The 24,866-nt window shown below is 36.3% G+C and overlaps 1 protein-coding gene across 14 annotated transcripts in view; it reads left to right on the top strand.

The window, feature by feature from the left end:
- The window catches only part of LOC100116974 (neurabin-1), a 554,139-nt gene that overhangs the window by 176,763 nt on the left and 352,510 nt on the right, over positions 1-24,866 (top strand). For all 14 annotated transcript variants that reach the window (XR_004345143.1, XM_031932213.2, XM_031932231.2 and 11 more), the window contains one exon: positions 7,808-8,075. Coding sequence is in view for 13 of the 14 variants with exons in the window: in XM_031932213.2 (XP_031788073.1) it covers positions 7,808-8,075 (268 nt within the window). In the remaining variant the exon portion in view is untranslated. The remainder of the gene's footprint in view (positions 1-7,807; positions 8,076-24,866) is intronic.

The raw sequence follows: 24,866 nt of genomic DNA, 5'->3' as shown, positions 1-24,866 counted from the left end.
AGCTAAGCACGCCAATCTCAAAATATCTTGTTTACAGTATTTTACGGTTTGGAAATTAAACACGTATCTATCTTGCACTTGTTTATCGTACCACTTTAAAAATTGTTCTCGTTCCTTGCTACTCATTGTATCTGGAGTATACGTGTCAAGGGGCGGTAGAGGACCTTCGTAAGCCTGATTTTCCACATTATTGAATATATGCGGAAGAATACCTTTCTAAAATTTCTTAAATAATTTAAACTATCAATAAATTTTGTTCGTAGAACCTCCATTAAAATTATTTTTGAGCAATTCATGGCAACCAATGGCGCGACTCGATCTTGATTGAATTTCTCAACAACATATTTAAATATGAATTGCGCATCGAATCCTTGAGAATTATGTGCTATGCATATGACTTGTTGAAATCGCGCTCTTGGTGCTAATGCAAAACCATCAAGCTGTTTTATCGGCTCATGATCGAACACATATTCTCGAATACCACATATCTCACAGCTAATTGAAATATCTTCAATCTCTATACAATCTCTACATACCTGCTGTACAACGCACAAATTTAGAACATGTACTTTTTTCTCTTTGTCGCCTAGCACCGGGAGAGATTGTTGCGTTCCAAAGTCATAAAACAAAAACATGGTTGGTTTTGAACGGGTCGGTCGTTTGATTGGCTGTATGTAGCATAGATGCCTAATAGGTAAACGTAATTTACATGTTGTACAGAAAGACACACCGCATTCATGTGTTTTATTTACTTCCAACATCGGCTTATAATGATTCGTTCGCTCGTAATACATTATTCGTAATACGTCTCCGTTAGTTTCGCTGACAGTTTGTATGCCATCATATATTGGTGGATTTTCACGACTGAACGTTAAAAAATTATAAACCACGATTGCCGTACCGTCAGTAGAAAAAAATTGTTGAAACTAACGGATTTCTAGGAGTTCGCATCCTTCATTTGGTACTTAAATACTCGCTAAATTCACAAATTCCGTGTCAGCATTTTTCTGTATTCTTACTTGCGTTTGACCAATCTGATTCTAATATCTATAAAGTACCCCAGAGGGTATTTGTCCTTTGACGGCATAGGCATAGCCAGCGCTAAACTCCGCTGTAGACAAAGATTGTCGTTCTTACCAATTGTCAATATAGATTTTTTATGCACTGATTCGAAGGTTAACCGCACTTGTCCACGACCCACTACACCTTCGACAACAGCGCAATTAACAGACAATCTCTCATTAACATTTAATTCCTTTACACTTTGCACAGCACTTTTTAATAGATTCCAAAGATCATTAAGCTGGAAGTTTTGTATAAGTCTAAATGACAGCCAGATGGGACCATGATTGAACTGTGCCGAATTAGTCGTAATGCCGACAGTCCGTTGGTCTACCTATCTCGCAAATATTTCGATAAAGTTCTTGTACACAGCCCTCCAACCAGACGTAAAAGTCTGCATTCACTGGAAGCTGGGGTATATATCCACTAATCTCTCTACCCTCGTATCCAAAGTAACGATAAAATCGTATTGATTCATTTTCGATTATAAATCTAAGGCGCTCGTCTCCTTTACCGGTACGTAAAGAAACACCTATAAATTGATCAAGATAGTTTGAAAAATTAATTGAATGTAACAAAAAAACTTAAACACTATTTTAATCTTACCTTCTTCAGCTGTGTCTGTACAATTACTACTAATAGTACTGGAATTATTACTGCTACTAGAATTACTGGTACTACTATTAGAACTACTACTACTAATACTACTGTTACTGCTGCTACTACTGATACTACTGTTACTGCTGCTACTACTGGTCCGTCTTCTGCGTTTGCGACCTCTCTCTATTGACGACTCTGAAACTTAAGTATTAAGCTTTGCATTATAGTGTAAAAAAATAGAATAAAATCTATATTGACAAGCTAAATACTTACGGCTATTTTCGTTTGGCAGCTGCTGCTGTTGCTGGTTGCCAGACGTCGATGGAACAGCTTCTAAAAAAACTAGAGTGGGTGTATGTGCCATAATTGAATAATTAGGAAAAAAAGAAGAATCATCTTTATCGCTTTTACACCACTCACCGTTCGATATATCATCTTGATGATTATGCTGTACTTGTTGTCGTTGACTAGACTCTGAAACTAAGTATTGAGACAGTCAAAACGTGTAATTAAGCAAAAAAGTTAATTTCTTTATTTTAATTCACTCAATACTTACAAGTAATATTGCTTTTTTCGGGAGTTTTTAACTGGTGCTCTTGGTGGTGCTCATTACACGCCATTATGATTTCATCACCCCTGGTATCTCTCATCATCTCGTGAATTACTGAAAAAAATATAGTAAAGCTCAGACTAATTGAAAAGATCAATATGATTAAAAACGTTAATATCTCATACTTACATTGACGACGGCATGAACAGCAACTGTACTATGAGCTTCGCGCGGCAGCTCTCCCAAATTTAGGAGCGCTACTACGCAAGCTGTTATTCCGCCGAAATTTGGCGGTTTCGACGCGACAGCAGCGCCACACGGGAGAAAAGAGCACTAAACTGCAACTGCCCTAAATTTTCGGAGAGACGAGCTAGTGCCTTTGAGCACGAGCTGCCCCAAGAATTTCTTAGTGTAGATGTTCATGATCGTTACGCTGGCGTATGCTGAAGATCTAAAGCCCACACCGTACCACACATCGTACGAATGTACGGATCTAGAACTCTCGCAATATTCAATGCTTCATGCAAAACTTTTACTAAATGTGTCACACTTGCTCGAATCATTCTGTAAAAAAATGTTTTGACTATCAAAAGGAACCTGGCAAGACCATCAAGTGGAGCTCTTTAAATACTCTCTAGGTGCAGGGTAAACAGCGGGGATGCAGTGCAAAATCTCACGCTCTTTTTTTCGCTGATACTGCTGATAGAAGACAATTTATTTTAGACTCATGCTGCTTACTCGCAGTCAGGTGTACATGTTTTTCAGAATTTATTTTGTAAAGGTTTCTTAGAACGACACCTGCGAGTCCTCATATTTACAGGTGACATGAAAACTTAAGAAAAAAAAGTTTAATGCGAGGATTTCTTAGTATGATTAGTAGAGGGGCATTCGTTCAATAATTTCTTTTAAAAATTAGGGTGAGACCTTTGCGTGAGAGGAGAAAATCACAAAAGGAGACGCCGGGACCGAGAATCGATCCGGCGCGTCGAATGTGTCGAGTAACAGCGATCTCGACCGCTCTGTATGTGCACAGTAACGGCTGGGATAGTGTCACGGTGTTTTGAGGTTATCCCTCGGATTTGTGGAGTCGTGAGCGCACGGCTTCACAAATCTTCGTCGCTCGTCTCGTTCCTCTCTTTATCCTGTGTGCACACAGAGATAAAGTGAATCGCCGGCGGAACTATTGTTACTCCCTTAACCCTGTGGGCTTACAGTGGCAGAGGTTGCCTCGTGTGTCAGGATGACAATTCGAAGTTTCGGGTTTCGGTTCATCTACCAAATCGTCACGTGGGCTCACGAGACGATTTCGTCGGCGTAGGTCTATCTCTCGCTGTTCCTTGAAGTAACGTGTGCGCACGATACTACCCGGAGTGAAGCTCGAGTAGAACTGCCCGTTGCGCCGCGCGATCCACCTTATAAAGGCGCGCTGCGCGGATATGTATAGGTGCGTTCGCGGTGCACCACGGCTGCCGCGTTCCGTGCTCGTGCGGACTCACCCTGCGGAAGTTGCGCGCGCGCGCTCAATCCGCGTCGTGCGGATTTGCCTTTCGTTCGTTACGCGCGCGCGCTCTCTGCGTATGCCGCGTCTATTGCGGCCGCCTTCACACGTATTTACATGTGCGAGACTCGTGTCTCGTCACAATACAAATGTTACAAAAAAACCATGATCAAAAGGTGCTAAAGATGCTTATATTTTATTTTCAGGAGAAATATGCAATACTTAAAAAAAACAAGTGTTGAATACGGACAAAAGTGTTCCTGTGTGTGCATTATATTGCAGAGTGAGAATTATGACTTGAAAGAAAAAATAATAAGAAAAGAGAGCACAACGCTTGACTGTGTAATCCGATATCCTGTAGAATACAGCCAAAAAAAATCGTGAATTTTGGAAATTTTAATTGTTTTTTTAATGCCACTCGACAGAGTGTGCAAAAATACATGTACAGTTAAAAAATCATCGCTCTAGGTCAAAAACTAAATTTTCGTAAAATAGGTAAAATTGAAAAAGTTTCAATAACTCTGTAAATATTGGACTTATCGAAAAAATAAAAGAATTTTGGCCCTCTTACGAGAAACGATTATAGGGGCCCAATACCCATACCCATAGTCAAAATAAAGTTGAAGACATTATTTAAATAATATTATATGCGCTAAGCTCGTTGATACATGCGCAATTATTTTTTCTCGAGAATCATGACTCATAGAGCAGCTGCTTGATTATACTAGATATGCACGTTTGAATGTCTCGGGTTTTATACAGTATCGTTACCGAATTTATTTTCTCTGCTGATCATAAATTCAGTGATAAAAGGGAATGACTAAGAAGATGCTCTTGCATAGCTATACCAAGAAAAAGAATGAGTCAGAAGACGCAGCTGCATAGTACGTACTTTAATGCACGTGCAAATCTCTTGCGACTTGAGCATTGTTCCTGGATTTTCGAAGCATCAGCAAAACGAGAGTGAGTAAGATATGAGCGTGGGATCGCACGTGTTTAGGGACTAACAAATTGTCGTAGCATCACACCTCTGAAAGAGAGGATGCATCAGTGTCCACTTAACTCTCTCCGAGTAATCATGAGAGATTACAGGGGTGTGCACCGATGGCAGAGTAAAGGGATTGTACCCTAGTATATTGTGCGAAGACTCAACAGGCTACGATGCGGACAACGAACTATTGGGCAGTGATAAAGAATATTTAGTGCGAACTGTGTAACATGTGTTGTGAAAAATAAAAAATTAGTGACGCGTAAAGACAGATGCTACCTGTGCGCGAAACAATTTTCGGCAGGGGAAAAACAGACCGTACGCTGGAGTTATAATTTGAAGTTTAAATTTGGATTTGCCCGTGCTGTATGATTCAAAAGAAACAGAGATTAACAGACACTCATAGTGACAAATAATAGTGCAACTTTTCTTGTGTGCGTGAACAAACTTCGTGTGTGTGTGTGTGCGCGCGCGCGCGTGTGTCTGTAAAAGTATAATTATGCTGCCGGACGATGAAAAAACTGCTGCTGCTGCTGATCTCGAGATTGATGGACAACAGATCGAGCAGCAGGTACAGATGTCAAATGCTATCGTTTCACCACTTCCGGACCTGTTAAGCATGCAATTAATTGCTCGTTCGCGATTATCATATGATGTTACGAACACGCCGTTGTGGAATCCTTATTTTCCATCCTTATTAGAAATAATTGAAATATTCTGATTTTTTCACTTGTATACGCTCCGGCTAGCTCAAATATGCTCAAATACGAAAGTTGCAAACCATTGTTTATAAGCGTTTTTCTCCGAAAGTTACAGTGAGAAAATTCTTATTTTGGGCTCTAATTTGTTAATTAAGAATTACCTAGCCATAGCAGTAAAAAAAATTTAATTTCAGAAATTATTTTTTATCACTTAAATAGGTAGACAATGCTTAATTAACAAATTCGAGATAAAAATAACAATTTTCCGAGTTACAATAAATTATTGCTTAAATGTCTGCATGTGTCCGCGCCTGTGTGTATGTGTGCGTGCGTGCGTGTGTGTATTTGGACGATGCACCCCTCCCCTACTACACTGGTCCTTCGTGGTGGGTGTAAGTCAGATACATTTTTTTGTGGCTTGCTGGGTGAACCGCGTATTTGGTATGGCAGGCATCGTGTAATTTGACTCTCTCCTCCCCCCATCACCTCGGACTATGGCGTGGACAGGCCCCCCTGTGAACGTGGTTTGTCTTGACGCGCCATAGTCCGGGGTATACTACTGCTGAGCATGTCCAGGTCTTTTACTTCGAGAGCCGTATCGTGTTTAAGTGCTTTGATTATACTTTTTTCCTCCAGCACGACTTTAAACACTTTTTGGAGCTCCTGGATCTTTACTTCTTTTGAGTATCGCAGTTTTAAATGAAGCTGTCCTGCCGCCGTTTTGGGTATTTTATTGACATTATCTCCGAATACTCTCAGGCTTGTGTCCGCTAACATTATCTTTAGAATGCCGACGTACGAGTTCCCCTCCGTGGTTTTGATGGCAAGCGAATCTGGCCGCGCGGATCTCTCTCGTAGCTTCGCAGGCTTTTTAGTGCGAATTTGTGTTTTTTTTTCACTCTCTTTTCTCTCTTCTTCGACGTCCTGGTTATAACCTACTGCCAGGTTTTGTTAGTCTTCTTTACCCCGGTGCTTTTTTGTTGGGGTGCTTTGGAATTGTACCCTATTGCCTTTAATGCTGGTTAAAGCGTTGTTGGGACGTCGGCAGTCCTATTCTGGGAGATCCTGCCATGCAGAATTGATGCCACTTTTCTTTGTGCCACCTTTTCCTACATTCCTGGTCGCTGGCACAGTTGCAAATTATTATCTACCGAGCAGAGAGCCCTAAAACTAGCTTTTATGTTTCCAGCAAGATCTTTGATCTGCTTGTGTACATTGTTCTTGACTCTAACAAATTTGACCAGTTCATCAATTTTGTCACCTTGACGGTATAGCCGTGCGCTACTGAATATCAAGCAGGCACTCTTTTCTCTGTTGCAGTTGATTTTTTCTAATGCCATATCACATGTTTTATATATAAATACAGGTATCAATAATAAAATCCATAGGGCCAGCGTAGGCCACCCGCGGCTTTCACCCGATTGGAACCAACAGCGGGATTTGACTTTGTCGCCTTGCCATATTTGGTTTATTATTCGAGGTTCCTTCATCTAGCCTGTTTGGTCCACGAAGCATATTTCATTGAGGAGACCTCAACGTGCCAATGAGCATTTTCTACAACGAGGTATCGACATCCCCGTGTGGAGTGTGTGTGTGTGTATGTGCGTGCATTGAGGTAGTGCTGATGGAGGCCTTCCACCTCAGTCGTCAGTCAACTATCGGGGACGGACACCTTAAGGGGTCAAGCCTGGGTTAAATCCTGCAAAAAACAAAAAGATATTCTTCTTACCAAAAAATTTTTGATTTGATGTAATTTGAAAAAAAAAATTCTATTGAAAATATATAAAATATACACCATTTTTATCGAAAAAAACATGTATATACCTTGTAAAATCATTGACCAAAATTCATGACATTTCACTATATAAATAAGTGTTTTTAGTCACTTGCCACGGCTTTTTGAAAGATCCGGACCGTCTTCGTTACTCTATCCGGGCTTAAAATGTACCTTAAACATGCCCCCTCGGACCGATCGAGAGACATTTCTAAAAAATACGAATTAAATATAGTTAGTATTCAATAGAATTTTTTTTTTCAAATTACATCAAATCAAAAATTTTTTGGTAAGAAGAATATCTTTTTGTTTTTTGCAGGATTTAACCCAGGCTTGACCCCTTAAGAAGTCGCTCGTTGTTTTCTAAAGTGCCTTGAAAAAGAATTTTTCTCGAAAGCAAGAAATGAATTAAAACAACGGTTTCCGTAAAATAAACAAGTAATTTACAAATTTAAACTAAGCATTAGGTGATTGCTAGACCTTTGAGCGAAGCCCGGCTACCAGCTATCGTAGCTAACATGCCAAACGTGAAGGTGGCAGCCACTGCGGTTTTAGGACCGCGTGTAGAGTGCTAGTTTTAAAAATAGATTTTAAAAAATTTTAATTAATTCTAAATATTTTTTTTAATATTTAGGAAGCCTATCGCTAAAGATTCAGCTTTGTATGAGCAGCATGAAGTTAATGAAAACGCAGAAAATAATTGTAGAAATATACAGCAAGAACTTTTGAGAACCGGTTCACCAGCGGTCACTTCTTGTTCAGAAAGCGAAAGATCTCAAAGTCCATCAAGTTCTTATACATCATTTTTTAATAACAGCAGGTCACCTATAATTAGTTCATCTGCGAATGGCATTTCTTTTAAGCAAAACGATATGGATACCTTGCGAATGCTTCTACAAGAGGTAATATACAATTACTGATATTGGGATATGTGGTAAATCAGTGGAATAGGTTATAGTTTAAATGCTTGTCTCGCTGCACAAAATGTTTACGAATCACAAAATAACAGAAAAAGTATGAATTTAATATAAGAGTGAAATAACAATATTTTTTATTATATCTAACACAGCTCTTTTAATTTATAATCTTGATTTTATGAAGATACATTTTCTTATTTGATAACACAGTACTTTCCATTCAGTTTATAATTTAATTTAATATATTTTTTTTCATTCCAGATTAATTCTAACGCTTATCTATTAATAAAAATGATTCCCATTTAGGTCGTGCACTCTGTTGTGGTCTGAATTACTTTCTAAACCACTAAATTTGGCAATAGTGAGTCAGTGCTTTAATGAAAGATTGCTTTATCTCGGTTGCCAATTTAACGGGCGTTAGCGTAAAGTGTAAGTTTTATCACCACTAAGACGGGAAAACAGAGTTATATTTATTCCTCATCCTCACTTTAACATATGTAGCTCTTTTTTGTTTTCCCAGTGGCAATCGAGTATGAACTTTACAGTGAGTATATTTTGTGGGTATGATTGTATGATTTGGATATGTTTCTTAAGTTTTGTCGGGCCGCGAGATCCGACTGAAAGAGAAGAAGAGGAGAAGTGCATTTCGTTACTTAGATGCTGGACGGTATTTCTGGACACTTGTAAGAGGCAGGGAAAGCTAGCCAAACTCTGGTAGTGTAGTAGGGAACTACAGGGCTATACACGCATAATTGTATACTATACTCGGGATAAATGAATGTTTTAGGATGTAACATTTTGACGGTTTTTGTACGCATTTTATTAGATACACCACTTCTCCTGCAATCCTTGCTATATATTTGGATTTTTTCATGATATTGTAGGCAAATTCATCTAGGTAAAGGGTGGCAATGGATAAGAAGTTTTGTATTACCTTTCTCTCAATTTCGCATTTTTTTTTTTTTTTTGTTATTTGATTGAAATAAAGATTATAGAGTTGCTTCCTATAAATAAATCTAAGATTACTCTATTTCTATTACTAATTTCTTAGTACACAATATACTAATTGTTTCCCATTAATTAAGAAAAAGCGGGCAAAAAAGCTTTTGTAACATATGCACGATTTTCGCGTTTTTTTTTTTTTTTGACCTAAAATTAGGGACAAAAGTAGTCGTTTTTCGACCAGCGGGGGCAAAAGTACTTTTGCCCCCGCTACACAATTCATTGGCAAATCTTCTAAACTCGCAAGAAATTCAAGTGCAGTTCGAAACGCAAAAATCAATACATGCGTTACAAAAAATATGGTGTACTAAGGGCTTAGCGGGCTTTTTGGCCTCGTGTGGTTGCAGTACCCGTCTGCGGCTCATAAACACCCTCGCCTTCGGCTTAGGCTAACTTGCCTTGACTCGTACTGCAAACTCCACACTCGGCCTGAAAAAGCCCACTTGACGCCCTTGGGACGCAATATATTATTTTTGCACAGTGATTCGAAACAGCGGTAAAAAAGGCTAATTTGGGGTCGCTTTTTAGGTCTAAAAAACGCGGAAATCGTGAATCTGTTACAAAAACAATTTCATAATTTGACTCGCTAGAATATTTTGTTGCTATTCCTTCAAAAAGAATATCAAAAGAGTTTCTGAAACACTTCCCCCGCGATAAAACAATGTTTTTCTGAAAACTTGCATACTGTTTCTGAACTTAACCTTATCTTATCGTTATATTAACTAACCTTAGCTCTATTTTAAATTAATGTTATTTTGATTAAGTCATAAAAAATTACCTTATTCACGCAAGAGTTGCCTTCTACACTTCCTGCAAAATCTATTCGTTTTGTAGTGTTTGAATTGACCTTTAAATTTGCTATTGTGTGAATATTATCGTATTTGAAAATTTCTGTCTCGTGAATAAGTTTACATTGTTTGCTGACTTATTTTATAAATATATTGTTGCTCTCGTTTTCCGTTGGTATAAGATGTCCGAAAATTCCGCAACTTGATACTGTTCGGTGAATTTCTATTTTTCAATGTGAGGATTAAAATAATCTCTACGAGAAGGGTAAATTTAAACACTATTTCTTTGCCAATGTTTCAAAGGATTGATCCTTCCTTATGAGGTCTCTTAAAAAATATAAATGTACACTAATCATAATTTCTCGGAAGTCGTAGTATTACAGAATTTAAGCTTGCAATAAACAACATATAAGTATATTTGTCCAAGTAAGTACTAAAAATTCAAATAGTTAAACGTTAAAAAAGGTAAAGTTGATGGTTTAATTGTAACTTATTCTCAACCGTTAAATTTTAGACTTACGATAATAAAACAGTCAAACCGAGATATTTATCGTTGCTTGCATAGATGTTGTGCTGCGAGAAATGATTTAACCTACATTGCCAAACTGATCGAATGCAATGGCTTTTATACCGACTCGTTCTAGCTTCATAAATGGAATCACTGAAGAAAAATTCTGGGGAAAAATTTGCCGCGAAGCAGCCGGAGTCTAGGGTACTTTTCCCGTTGAAATGCAACTCAGAAAAATCCGAGTGCATTCACCGGGAATCGAGCCCACGTCCCCTTGAGCGAGCATGTATCTGCTAGTATACATCTTTCATAGTCAAAAAATGAAAAATTCAATTTTTTGTTTATGTTTTTCCCAAATTGTTTAAAAAATAAATAAAACTATTAAATGTATTCAAGTATAATGTAAGAAACATAAAACCATGTTTATATGTGCTATATTATTGGGTATGACATTTCTTCGAAGCCAAAATTCAGAATTTCCATTTTTCAGCTGCCGCAGATTTACTTAAGATTTTGGCTTCGAAGGACACTTTTATACTAATAGATATGCTTTAAACACATATAGTTTTCAGATGAGTGTGGGGTTTTACAAAAAAATAATATTTAAAAAAGTTTTCTGGGTATTAACATAAAATTTGTTACTTTTTAAAGTGTTTAAACAATTTTTGTTGATTATTTTCAGAAAACTTTTCTGTTTACGTGTATATATATATATATGTATATAGGGTGACCCGTATACAGGGTGACCCAATTTAAACGGGCACCGCTCATAACTCGTCAGGGACAGCCACAATCGAAAAAATGGTAGAGACCAAAGTTGTAGGATATCGAAGGGGCAACCCGATGGTGACCTTGGATTTGACCTTGAACGCGTTTTTCAAGGTCATTTGAAGGTCAACTTTGGATTTTTAAATAGGAACCCCATTCTTTTATTGCGGGAATGGAAAGAGCGGTAAATTTTACGTTCAGAATGGTATGTTCGGTTGCGGCACTGAAGGTCATCTCAATGTCCTGCAGCCAGAATGAAACCACGCCTACGTAATTCCTCTAGCAACGCTAAATTAAAAAAAAGTGGTAGAGACCAAAGTTTTTGTATAGGGGGGGGGGGGAATTGTGACCTCGAATTTGAGCCAGTCCTAGAAGGTCATTTCAAGGTCAAATTATTTTTTTTCAAACTTTACTTTTACTTTGTATCCGAGATGAAAATTTAATAAGTTAAAATAAATCTTTTACTAAAATACAATTTTAACTATTTTATAAGTTATCTATTAAAATTTACTTTTAACACTTTTGGAATTACAAAATATTTATTTATTATCTATTTCATAAAAGCTTCCTAATCAATAAATTATTTTATAATAAAAAATTAATAATTACTATTTGCAATTAAATAATTGTTTAAGTAGTTTTTTATTTATTATTTTTTGCAGAAAACAGTCTAAGTTCTAGTAATGCAGTAGAATTTTTAAATTTATTTAGATATTTATCGACTTCAAATACTAATTTAATAATTGAAAATATGTGATTTGAGTCATTTTTTTGACGTTTTTCTACAATACTTCGATGTTTTACTTAATCTTTTTCTGTATCGATGATTGGCTTTTTAATAAAAATTTTCGTTAATATTTTTGGCGGAAGGCCGAGTGTGAGACTCTTTCGACAATTTTCGGAGGCTATTTTTATTTTTGCAAATCGAAAGTTCGGGCGGCAGGTACGGCGCGGGGCCGGGGCGCCTGCTTGAAAATCATTCGTGAGTTAAGCGTCGTAGAGGAAGGTTCGAAGGGGGCGCGGTGGCAAGACTGAGCGCGGGACTTATTTTAAAAGACTTATTTCGGGAGCCATTTTTATTTTTCGCACATCAGGAGTTCAGGTAGGTAGGTGGCGACCACCTAGAGGAGTCATGCGCAAGTTAACCGTCGGAAGGGATCATTCGGGGAATAGCGAGACTTATGTTTGGACGCTAGCGAGGGCTCATTTGCGTCTTGGCCGCTGGACAGAGAACATCTAAGAAGGGATTTCATCTCGGATACAAAGTAAAAGTAAAGTTTGAAAAAAAATAATTTGACCTTGAAATGACCTTGTAGGACTGGCTCAAATTCGAGGTCACAATTCTCCCCCCCCCCCCCCCCTATACAAAAACTTTGGTCTCTACCACTTTTTTTTAATTTAGCGTTGCTAGAGGAATTACGTAGGCGGGGTTTCATTCTGGCTGCAGGACATTGAGATGACCTTCAGTGCCGCAACCGAACATACCATTCTGAACGTAAAATTTACCGCTCTTTCCATTCCCGCAATAAAAGAATGGGGTTCCTATTTAAAAATCCAAAGTTGACCTTCAAATGACCTTGAAAAACGCGTTCAAGGTCAAATCCAAGGTCACCATCGGGTTGTCCCCTCGATATCCTACAACTTTAATCTCTACCAATTTTTTTAATTTGGCGTTGCTAGAGGAGTTACGTAGGCGGGGTTTCATTCTGGCTGCATGACCTTGCGATGACCTTCAGTGCCGCAACCGAACATACCATTCTGAACGTAAAATTTACCGCTCTTTCCATTCCCGCAATAAAAGAATGGGGTTCCTATTTAAAAATCCAAAGTTGACCTTCAAATGACCTTGAAAAACGCGTTCAAGGTCAAATCCAAGGTCACCATCGGGTTGCCTCTTCGATATCCTACAACTTTGGTCTCTACCATTTTTTCGATTGTGGCTGTCCCTGACGAGTTATGAGCGGTGCCCGTTTAAATTGGGTCACCCTGTATATATATATATATATATAAGGTAACATATATGAGTTTTGTAAAGCAAAACATTTAAAAGGAGCTACCTCTGTAATTTTTTTAGGAATGCTCCAAGCAATTTATCAGCTTTGCCACAGGCTTTAAATATGAATTTTAATCATTTTATCACAAATTTATGGATATCTTCATTTTTAGCTAAAGATACAGGGTCTCTGCCATTCTGGGACCCATACAGGAACTTTTGCACTATAAAAAGGTATCTCCATGAATTTTTTGGTGGTCGTAGTCCGGATCGAACTCTTACTTTCTCCAATATTAAGGTTTAAATAACTTATAAGATTGGTATAACATATATATATATATATATATATATATATATATATATATATATATATTTAAGGGTATTTTTATTAATAAGGTGAAACAATTTTACAAAAAAAAGTATATCCATGTCTGTAGTGAAAAATGCTTCCCTAAGGAGCTATGAATTAATTAATCTGTGCTGAAAACCTAAAAATTGCCAAAATTGACATCTTTGGCTCCCTACCATTTTGGTAAAAAGTAATTTAAAAATCTGTTAAAAATTCAGGTGCATCGCAAACTGTTTCTGGAATATATATATATATATATATATATATATATATATATATATATATATATATATAATTCTAAGATACGCTTATTAAGTTTGTTATTATAATTAAATAATACAATTTTTCAATAGTAAAACCTTATTCGAATATACATGTATTGAAACTAGTAGTTATAACTACTGTTATAAAATGTTGGTTGTATTTAATAGATTCATTTACACTCGGCAGTGTAGTTAATTCTTATAATACGTTTTTGAAATTGTGCTTTTTGATTAATTGAAAATTTTAAATCGGACAATCTAATTGAACCATTTCAAAAACGTTCTACAAAAATTAATTATCTTCGAAGATCTAATATTTAACAGTATATTTAATAATGACACATCGAATGATTGAATATCATTTTAATCATTATGTAAATCGCGAGCGAAGCGAGCGTTCTTTGCTAGTATACTGTATATTTGAACAATATTTTATCTATCGGAACTATACATTTTGTTGGAGGAAGCTACGTGCTAAAGAATTGGCAGGGTTTTTTTCCTTCTAACACTGTATCTAGATTTGTATTATCTGTTACTTGTAGTGGGAACGCTTTATTCTTCTTTTCCCTTGCTAGGCGCTCCCTCCTGGAAAAGCATTGTAGTTTCCCTGGTTGTTCGTAATTCTGAAGCATCTTTCTGCTGTTTGATTATTATTTTTGCATATCGAGCAGAATTTCTTTTGTCGTCTTTCTGGGATTTAAATTTTTTTGGCACATTACCTCTGGACAATTCAGTACTGTATGCCGCTTAATGTCACAATATTCGCATTTTTTACGTTAATCATCATTGTATTCGAGCATATATTTGGATTGTGTCCTGTTTATTTGCATTTCCAGCATACTTCTTAGTCTCCTATGTACAGGCATTGCCTCACATCATGTCTCATTTTTTGACAATATTGGCAGTGATTATTTTGTTTTTTGCTAAATCGGCAGCCACTTATTGAATGTCCTACTTGACTGCAGAATTTACAGATGAATTTTATTTTATATGTAACGTTCTTGCAATTATTAGAAAAATGACCCGCTCCTTTGCAGTGTACACGTGCTGCTAAACAGCAAAAAAAAGCTTCATGCTGAAAGTCTCTGCATATTTGGCAAGTCAGCACTTTTTTCGCTAGTTTGATTCTTTTCTTGCGGTCTTCATACATATTGCTTACGATGCCTCTACTTATCTCTTTTCTTTTTCTTACGTCACTCTCGATTTCTATGGCTGCCCTAGAAATATGTTCTACTGTGTTTTCTATTCCTAGCTCGTACTTAATTTCGAATGAGCCATGTTTCTGAAGTTCTCTCTTCCTAGATTTGAATTTTTTCCGTTATTTCCCGATTGACTTGTACTAACCTGAGTTTCTTGATTATTATGTTGATTATTTGTGATTCTGTTATTACTGCTGCTAAAATTAATTTAAGTTAAGCTTTGATTTGTCTTATTCTCAAAATTATTCTCGTTGTTATTTTTGTATAATAGTATGTTATTTCTTTTCTATAAACAAAATATATTAAATCTACGTCTTTTTATATATATCTATGTCTTTCAATATATGTCTTTTTTTATATTCGATAATAGAACTTATCCCTCTTCCTCGTGTTTTCCTATAGCCATGTTTATTAAGTCCTCCACGTTTGCCGAAGGGTTTGTTTCCGGTTGAGCTTTGAGTCGAACTTCTAATAAACTTTCGCTTTTATTATATGATTTTACAATTTTATTATTTATCTCAGTATCCATAAGAAAACCCGGATTGATTGTGATAGGAATTGGTTTTAAAATTGCATCTTGTTTATGTAGAAAAGAATTAATAGATTTATCCGAGGCACAAGAGGCAACTTTTATTGGTTTTTTGGCAAACCCCAAGTTGCCTTCTAGTCATGTATTTAATGTTTCGTCAAACCAAAGGCACTTGAAGTAGATATAGAAGTGATTGGTTTAGGTTTCGTACCCGTTTCTTTAATAGAAATATTTTTCTTTTGAGTATCTTTTGTTTCGATCACATTTACATGTTGCACTTGTGGTTCTTTCTTTTGGAATGTGGATTTATTTTGAAGGTTCGACTATTAGTTAGACAGTTTGTAATTATTTTCTACGGTTTCTGTATTTATATTATCAAAATTTGAATTTTGAAATATTTATTTTATTTGGCTGTAACCATTATCTTTAAAAGCCAAAAGTTCAAAGAATGCATCTTGGCTTTTTATATTTTGTGATTTTACGATAAATCGAATATCCCAGTCAAAATGATTGGAAATTTTTTGAACGAGTTCTGCTTCTGAGAAATTTCTTTCAAGATCTTGCGCAAAACCCCATACATACGTGGCATATTCAAAACGAGAGTATTTGGAGCCAGTGTTATATCTATTGTACTCTACTTTGCGAGACCACTCAACTTGAATATCCTTGCTCCAAAATCGTGCTTTAAATTTTCTTTCGAAATCTGACATAGAGTTAATTGTTTGCTGTGCGATGTCGAACCACGAAGAAGCTGTGTTTTCTAATGTTTGGCTAACTATTATATTCATTTCATCGCCATCTACATTTAAAACATCTATGTATCTTTTGAAATCGCGCAAATACCGCATAGGTTTCTCTTTGCCATCGGCTTTAAACGTTGGCGGTTTTAGCTTAGGAGATTTTGATTCAAGACTCAGAGTTGTATTATTGCCATCAAGAGTAATTTTGTGACTCGGGGAGCGAATTTTGTTAATTTTACTTGTTAAGGTTTGAAATTATTCTAAGGTAGTTTTGTTAGAATTCTCAATGTATGCTTTTAAATTTTTTAAAGATTCGTCGCATTTAAGAAGTGTGTTGTTATATGTTGTGTGCTCTACCTCAAGGGAATTAATTCGCATTTCGTTCGATTTAGTTATTTGTAATAAATTTTGACTTGTATTCGTTAGAGCAGTTAATTTTGTGGTTATGTCTTTTTTTATATTTGACAATAGAACTTCTGCCTCTTCCTCCTGTTTTTCTATAGCCATGTTTATTAAGGCTTCCACGTTTGCCAAAGGGTTTGTTTCTGGTTGAGCTTCGAGTCGAACGTCAGAAAATTTAAGAGCTATTTTACTGTCAATGGATTTTCCAACGTTCTCTTTAAATTTTTCTAAATCGTCATTATCTGGCATGTTAAGAATGTTAGATTCTAATTCATCGACTTTCATCCTAAGTGTGTCATGGTTAATATTTAACTAGCAAAAAACGTTTGGAGCTGAATGTTTACAGCCACTAACCAGATCTAAGCCTGTTACTCTAATGAATAGCCCTTAGCTGCATTACAATTTGCATCTTCCCCTATACTGAGAACTGCAAGAATCTCTGCTTTTGCAGAAACCAGGGCATCGTAGTTTTCCAAACGCACCTGTGCTTTGTTTGTGTCGACTGGCAAATGTCACTACACTCCAACAAAAACTAAAATGTAATTTTCTGGTGTCAATGATCCATTCCAATGAGGCAATGGTGATGATTCGTTTACATCTGAAACAATTCAATAACTTTGAATTAAAATATAAAATAAAGTTAAATCTTATCAATATTAATTAAGATCAAAGCTTACAAAGGTTTATCACTCCTGTATTTTGCATACACTTGATAATTTTTTAGCTGATTTATGCGCATTGTATTTTTCCCACTCTTCAATTGAATGCTATCAACAATCGATGGATCAGCTGATTCTTTGCCCCACTCGTAAGAAATCTCCGACATTTTATTCAGTTCACCATCTACTGTCAAATGGTTGATGTTGCAATGGTTATCCAACAGCTCATACATTTCTTCACTCGCATTACTGGCATTAATAACAAAACTAGGATTGTTGTATTCAAGATGCTTGTGAAAACTAGATGTAGCTAGCTATACAGTTTTTGTACTCGTCGAACTTAGAATTGATATTCACCAAACTCGAGCCTTTATAACACTCTTTTTAAAATTCTTTTTTCAAATAACCACTTGATCATAATCTAACTTTTGTCGGAACTAGAACTTGTTGCACTTATATATGTTGACATTTAGATTTACTAAGAGCCAATTCAAACAGCAGACTGTAGATCTTGTAGAAGCTGCTCTGTAGTCGCTTCTCATCATAATGACTTTCAAAGACTTGTAAACAAGTTGCTTGGAAGCCCTGCAGAAGTTTCTTCACCATATAGTTGTAACCAAGATTTTGTGACCTCTGGAAGAGTTTTCTTTTTCGCCCATCTGGGTTCATTATGATCTTTCACTACTTCTTTACTTCTAATCATGTATGCTGGGGAAAGATCGATGCCATTTTCCTGAATGCAACAAAATTCATTATTTAGACATTTTCCACTGGTCAACAATAATATACGTAATTATTCCCAATACTCACATGCAAAAACTGTCGACACTGCATGGAGAATAATCTCTACTAAGTGTAGATTTCACAATGCTTTTGTCAATACAAATCCATCCGCACTATCCATTACAATATTTTTTCATTATTCTGATTTCTATTTTTCGCTCCAAACAGCTTGGCTCCAGAGTAGACCAATCCAAAAATTAATAATGATGTAAAAAAGCTTTCTCTTTGAGAAAGCAAAAAACTTGTAGAACAAAAAACAACGACAAAGAACAAAATATTTACAATTGCTGTATCTAGAAAAATAAAATCATCATTAATTAAATGTATAACCTTATCAAATAGTTAAATTATAGCAATGTTTACCTTATTTTTAATAGTTTATGTAACCTCCATTAGCGTCGATCACTGCGGATAAACGTTTTGGCATGAATGTAGCAAGTTTTTCAAAAAACTGTAGGTCAGCATGCAATGCCCGCTAACTTTGAGTCACTTTTCTTTCGAGCATTTCTTGATTTTCGGCATTCTGTGGAATCCAGTCCTTAACCATTTTAATCTTAACGTCTGATCAGCTTTGAATGTGCTGCATACCATTCTCTGACGATTTGTGCAGTATGGATTGGGCTGTTGTCTTCTATGATGTAAACTGGAGCATCCCCAGGGTATCGTCTCTCGATACCAGGAAGCAAAATGTTATCCAATATGTGGACATAAGTCCTTGACGTCAATTTTCTGGTAATTTTTACCAAGTTTCCTGGGCCATCGCCAGAAATCCATGTCCAATAAGACTTGGTAAATCTGCCACTTTGTCTTTTTGGGATAACATTCTCTGGATTATACCGAGTTCCGTCCTGTCGCCAAACACAGTCTTCCTAAAAATAGAAAACAAATTAATTGACAAATTAACTGATTAAGTGGCAAAATGACTAAAGTCTAGACTCGAGACGAATAATATTGATATTTAAGAAGTAGAATCTAATCTTTTTGTAACTTCAAAACTTTACATGCTTTTAATAGGAGTAGTCAAAAATTCAATTCACAGAGTAATCGTTAAATAAATAAATAAATGAATGACTTGCCTATCAAGTCTAATTTAATTTATATGTTGAACATTACCAAACTGACAGAAAAAATAAACAACAGACATTATACAAAAACGTTTTGGAGCATTGGAGCAACAGGTGACGACAATTGTAGGTTATAGTAGCAGACTATAGGAGAGCACAACACAGATATAGACCTGACACATGGCACCGTAGATAAACTGCGCGCGGGTGACAATATCACTGACCGTAAAATACTTGCAGTATAAATTTAACTCCAAATAAAAATAGCAAAAGTTAAAACGTAAATGAATTACGTTACCATCCTTAGCGGTGGAAAAAACTTTTTCGTCGACAGCAACCGTTCTCTTCCAGTCTTCTTTGGAACGAAATCGATGCTGTTTTGCATAAGCAAGTCTTACTGCATAATCAATAGGATTTCGTATTTGCGACTTCTGTGCTGCTTTCCGACACTTATAATTGGGCCTTTTTTTAATTGATCGACGCAATGTTTTCGGCGAAACATCCAAGTCCAGAGCATCTGGTAGGCGATTAGCAGGAACGAAAGGATTGACCCGGAGAGCATCCTCAACTTGTTGTAATTCTTCATCGGAGATTTTGTATTGCCTGCCACTATTGTCATGGCGAAGATCGTGCGCAGCATTCTCAATGTCCTCTTCCCGAAACCGTTCAGTCCACTTACGCACAGTCATCTCCGTGCAATCAAAATATTCTGCCATTTCGTAGAAGCTTTCTCCCCGACTCCACAACGCGCGCATTTGATTTAAATTCGCGTCTGTCGGGCGAAACGGCATAATTAAAGTTTTAATTAAAAGAGCAATCACACCAAAAACTGCTTGACACTTTGACAAATGAAGTGTGAAGCACGGTGCGAGTAGTGTATAACTATAAAGAAAACAATTGAAAATCCAGCTAGTCCCTAACCGGATGCATTCGATTCGTATTATTTGAAAACAGTTTTAAAAATTTACAATTTTAACAAATTTATTCAAAATTAATCAAGTTATCTATTTTTTTTATTTTCTATCTATTTATTCGAAGACTTTATCTAAAACATTATTTTATAATTTTACAATTTCTATTCATTTAAATTTTATTAACTTATTTATTATAATCTCATTTTATGCAACATAAATACTTTTACAAAATGCATCTTTGCATTTCATTTTACATGAACATTTAATCAGCGCTTATAATCTCATTTTACAATAGAATCATTTTTTTAAATTAATCGTTCATATTACATTTTGCAATATAGTTATTTTTACAAGTTACAATTTAGTAAATTTTACAATTTTTATAGTGTTCTACAATAATAGTATTATTTTACAAAATTAATCACCGAGTCTAGTCAGTTTTACATTGATTTAATCAATTTTTAGATTTACTTATACAGGGGCGTCATTACAACATTTTGCTAGGTCTGGTATTTTCGTAAACTCAAATATTAAACTCAAATATTAAACCTTACTTTTAAACAAATATAAATAAAACATAAATGTTATACCGTAAGCCCCTAAATCCAACTAACCCACGCGCCGAATAACCTAATAATCTTAAGAAGAAGAAGAACCAACGCAAAGATATATTTAGGGAAAAACTATATTTTATTCTTTACTACAGCAAATGTTTGCGAGTGCAAATTGCATTTTCGTATAAATTAATTTAATAAATAATTTATATCTATAGCATCTAACAATTCTTTATACACATGAAGTATCGTCATATCGTTCAATCGTTGTTGCAGCATTGTCGATCGCAAATAGGACTTTAGTCGTCTAAGCGTCGAAAAAGAGCGCTCATTTGTACAGGATGAGCCTGGAATTGTGAGCATTAATTTAATTAACTTTGTAAACTTTGATAAAACCGAGCGTACATCTGGTTTTTGTCTAAGATACGTAACAACTTCTTTTAATGTAAGAGTTTTCTCTTGTTGAATTTCTTCTTCAACTGCATTATTTTCAAGTTTCTTTTGAGAGGCTTTATTTTTGTTTTGGCTTTTTTTCTTTAAATCTTCTAATTGTTGTCTAAATGTAACATCCTTGGTAATAATTTCTAAAAATAAGTCTCTCATTTTTAAGTCTTAAACTATTAAATTCTTCCTCTAAACATTTATCGCTCTTTTCATTTGCCTTTGAATTATAAAAATCCGTGATTACTTCAGCATTTGCTTCTTTACCGACAATGACATTTTCGAATTTATTTAATAATATTATTGTATCAGTCTCGAATCTACTTTTTATCGATACTAAAGCTTGATCCACGACTTCGAAATACATTTTTCGATAAAAGTCTTTTTCATTGGCAAAAATATGACTATCATTATTAGGGTTTGATTGTAATCGCTTAGGTACTTTTCTTTGGCGCTGCAACTTTGGATCCTCCACACCTAAAGCTTTTGCATTTGTAGTTTCTTCTTCCCATAGTCGGTCAAAATATTTTTCTTCTCGCAACTTTTCTAATTTATGTAATGCAACATCAATGATCGCATGAGATTCATTGATGCACAGATCCTTATTCTGTTATTCAGTATTTAAAACTTCCACATCTTCAAATACTTGAATAAAAATACTTATAATAAAATGAAACTCAAACGATAAAAGACTACGTAAAAAGCCTTGAGCTTTTGCGGAAGCTCTAGAATCAATTTCAGTATCATTGGCCTTATTTTCACATAAAATAATACTGTTTTGATAGTTTGATTTATGAAAAAGAGTTTTCAGAGATTTTATTCGAACGGTCCATCTGAAAATATAAATTTATTTATGTAATCCAAAAATTATTTTAAGAATTATAATTATGGCACGTGCGTTTCGACGTTTTTGTTTTTCATTTGTTGATTGTTTTCGCTCGTCTTCCTCCGATTTGCCGAGGTATTTAATTATTAAACTCGAGGCGCACAGGGTAGGTGGGTTTGAGTATTTTGGTTTTAAATTTTATTCTCTTGCTCGCCTTCCTCTGATGTGCCGAGATATTTTATTATTGAACTCGTTGTCCATGGGGTAGGTGAGTTTGAGTATTTTGGTTTTAGTTTTGCTGCTTGCTCTCGCTCGCCTTCCTCCGATGTGCCGAGATATTTTATTATTGAACTCGTTGTCCGTGGGGTAGGTGGGTTTGAGGATTTTGGTTTTTGATTTGGTGCTCGCTGTCGCTCGCCTTCCTCCGATGCGTCAGAGAGTATTTTTGTTTTTAATAAATGTTCTCTTATCAGTAATTGCGGCGCGTGGGGTAGGTAGGTTTGAGCATTTCATATGGTTGTAACCCGCTGCCCCCCACTGAGTGCCGCCCTAGGCTATAGCCAACTCAGCCTATACCTAAATAGGCCTCTGGTTTCTAACTCTGGTTTTCCATACCCTCTGGCTAGCTAGGTCTGGTGTCACCAGAGCTACCATACCCAATTTGACGCCCCTGTACTTATAGTTAATGAATTGTGCGCACTATCACTGAATGAAACAAATTGAAAAATAGCTGGAATTACTATATCAGCATGGCAAGCTCTCGTAGATTCTTGTAGAGAGCGCAGTCAATTGGATCAAGCTGCTGGATCTTGACGAGTCCTTTTTTTAAAAATTTGGCTATTTTGATGTATTGAGACCTTATGAAGTTCCACCTCCTTTTTACCTGCAAGCCTGCACAACAAAAAAATAAGTTTATAATTATTAGTAATGTTTATTATGTTTTCTTAAGGTTTATTTGGCGTTGTTTCTATTTAAAATTTTAGTTTGATTAATTTTTATTGTAATTTGCACATTTCCCAATAAATTTTTTGTTACGCTGAATGATTATAACCATAATACAATATTGAACGGCTTTCAACTCTCAAGATATGAGATTTAAACAAAGAGACTTACTTGTAAGTGGAATACATGGCCGGGTGTTCAGTTCTGCTGTGATTCTGCCAAAAATTGCATCAACTTCAACCTCTGAGACGAAGCTTGCAAAGTAAATGCCACTCTCGTGGAGACGATTCACTTCTCTGGTCATGTAAATTGGTATCACTTGTCGCAGCTCGCATATGTCCTGCTCGTCCTGGTTCCCCAAGTCCACCATTTCAATTTTGTTGTCTGTAATATAAGAAGTAAACGTGCGATTCAGTATGATTAATTAAGTAGATTACAAGTTGAAAATTGGAAAAGGAATAAAACTTAGCTAGTTATGGTGACGCAGGTTACCAATTGAAAGTGGAGCAAAACTAACCACGTAAAAAAGATTATAAATTGAAAGTTGGAAAAGAAAAGGAGCAAAACAAAAGTTATAGTGATGAAGAAGTGCTAAGAATTTACGCATTGAATTAGAATGCAATAAAAATCTCTTGCTGACGTTCAATGAGGCCAGAAACGGTTGAAATAGGATTTAGTTTTACTTACCAAACATTTTAGTAGATGCTGCCTTGCCTATAAAACTCGGGGTGATCCGTTTCCTTCTACTGAGAGTTGTCGACGCTGCGAAGATTGCGATGGAAATGACAAGCGATGCACTGTTGCTGAGCAGGAGTTGGTAAGTAGCTTGCATTTGTTTTTCCAATTCAAAATAATTGCGCCACTGGTCTTCCCACAGCTTTCGCAGAACCGCCGCCGCTACAGCGCACGCTGGAGCGTATGCGCATGGACACGGCATGGAGATTGAAGCGCTCCAATCTCCCTCCTCTCCCCTCTTCCACTCGCTTCGTAGCTCGCGTCTACCGGTATGCAGCATGTTGTGTGTGTATATATATATATACACACGTATACTGCGAGTTATGCTTAACTTAACCTCAAAGTATGACTCGCGAATTCCACCTTCATGCCCACACAGCATGTCAGTCGAGGAGTAGCTGGACTGGAGAGCACCTTCTGTCGGAGCAGCGGCAGCAGCAGCAGCAGGTCTCCGTTTGCGCGACCGACTCCAGAACACGGGTCACCCCAGCACTCCACGACAGACGGCAGTGAAAAATGATGACAGCGTGCCGCCCGCGCAGCAGCAGCAGCAGCAGCAGGTCTCCGTTTTCGCGAGCGAGTCCAGCGCGCGGGTCACTGTCACCCCAGCACTGTGCGACAGACGCTTTCTCTCTCCAGAGCTTGCGCGACGAGTCAAAAGGCACGCAAAAAAGAGCGGCTGCGCGCGCCACAACCCAGCTAACATATCGGGCAAAAGTGTCATGGCGGGCCACGTTGGACGGACCGGAATATTCAAAGTTATTTTGTCCCCCGAGTGTACATATGATAAAAATATACATTTGTACTAAAAAACATTTTCAAGATTTGGTCCAGGTAGATTGGAAGCTGTTAAAACAATAAAAAAAAATAAACGCAATTAATTAATTTTTTTTATATTTTTGACATATATTATGACACACATGGATGAATAAAGATTATTTTAAAATTGGTCGAGATAAAAGGGATGTTGCGATTAAATATTTCTGCAGATATGCTGTTTTTTTGTCAAAGCCATCTATTTGTGAATATGAGATGACGAATGCTTTATGTATTCGTGCATATCATAAAATGTAATCAGTAAATTTGGTCCAGATAAAAAGGATGCTGCGAATCAATATTTGTGCGAATATAATGTTTTTTTTAAAGTTATTTGTTTCTGAATATGAAATGACGATTTATGTATTCAATAATTACTTGTGCAGATATAATCTTTTTTTGCATTAGTGACATATAATGACAAATGCTGTAAGTATTCATTCATATCACAAGATAAAATCCGCAGTTTTGGTCGAGATCAAAGGGATGCTGCAAATAGTT

The sequence above is a fragment of the Nasonia vitripennis genome, assembly GCF_009193385.2.
Source record: "Nasonia vitripennis strain AsymCx chromosome 1 unlocalized genomic scaffold, Nvit_psr_1.1 chr1_random0006, whole genome shotgun sequence".
NCBI lineage: Eukaryota > Metazoa > Arthropoda > Insecta > Hymenoptera > Pteromalidae > Nasonia > Nasonia vitripennis.
The sequence above is the reverse complement of the archived record's forward strand: the minus strand, read 5'-3'. Positions and strand labels throughout refer to the sequence as shown.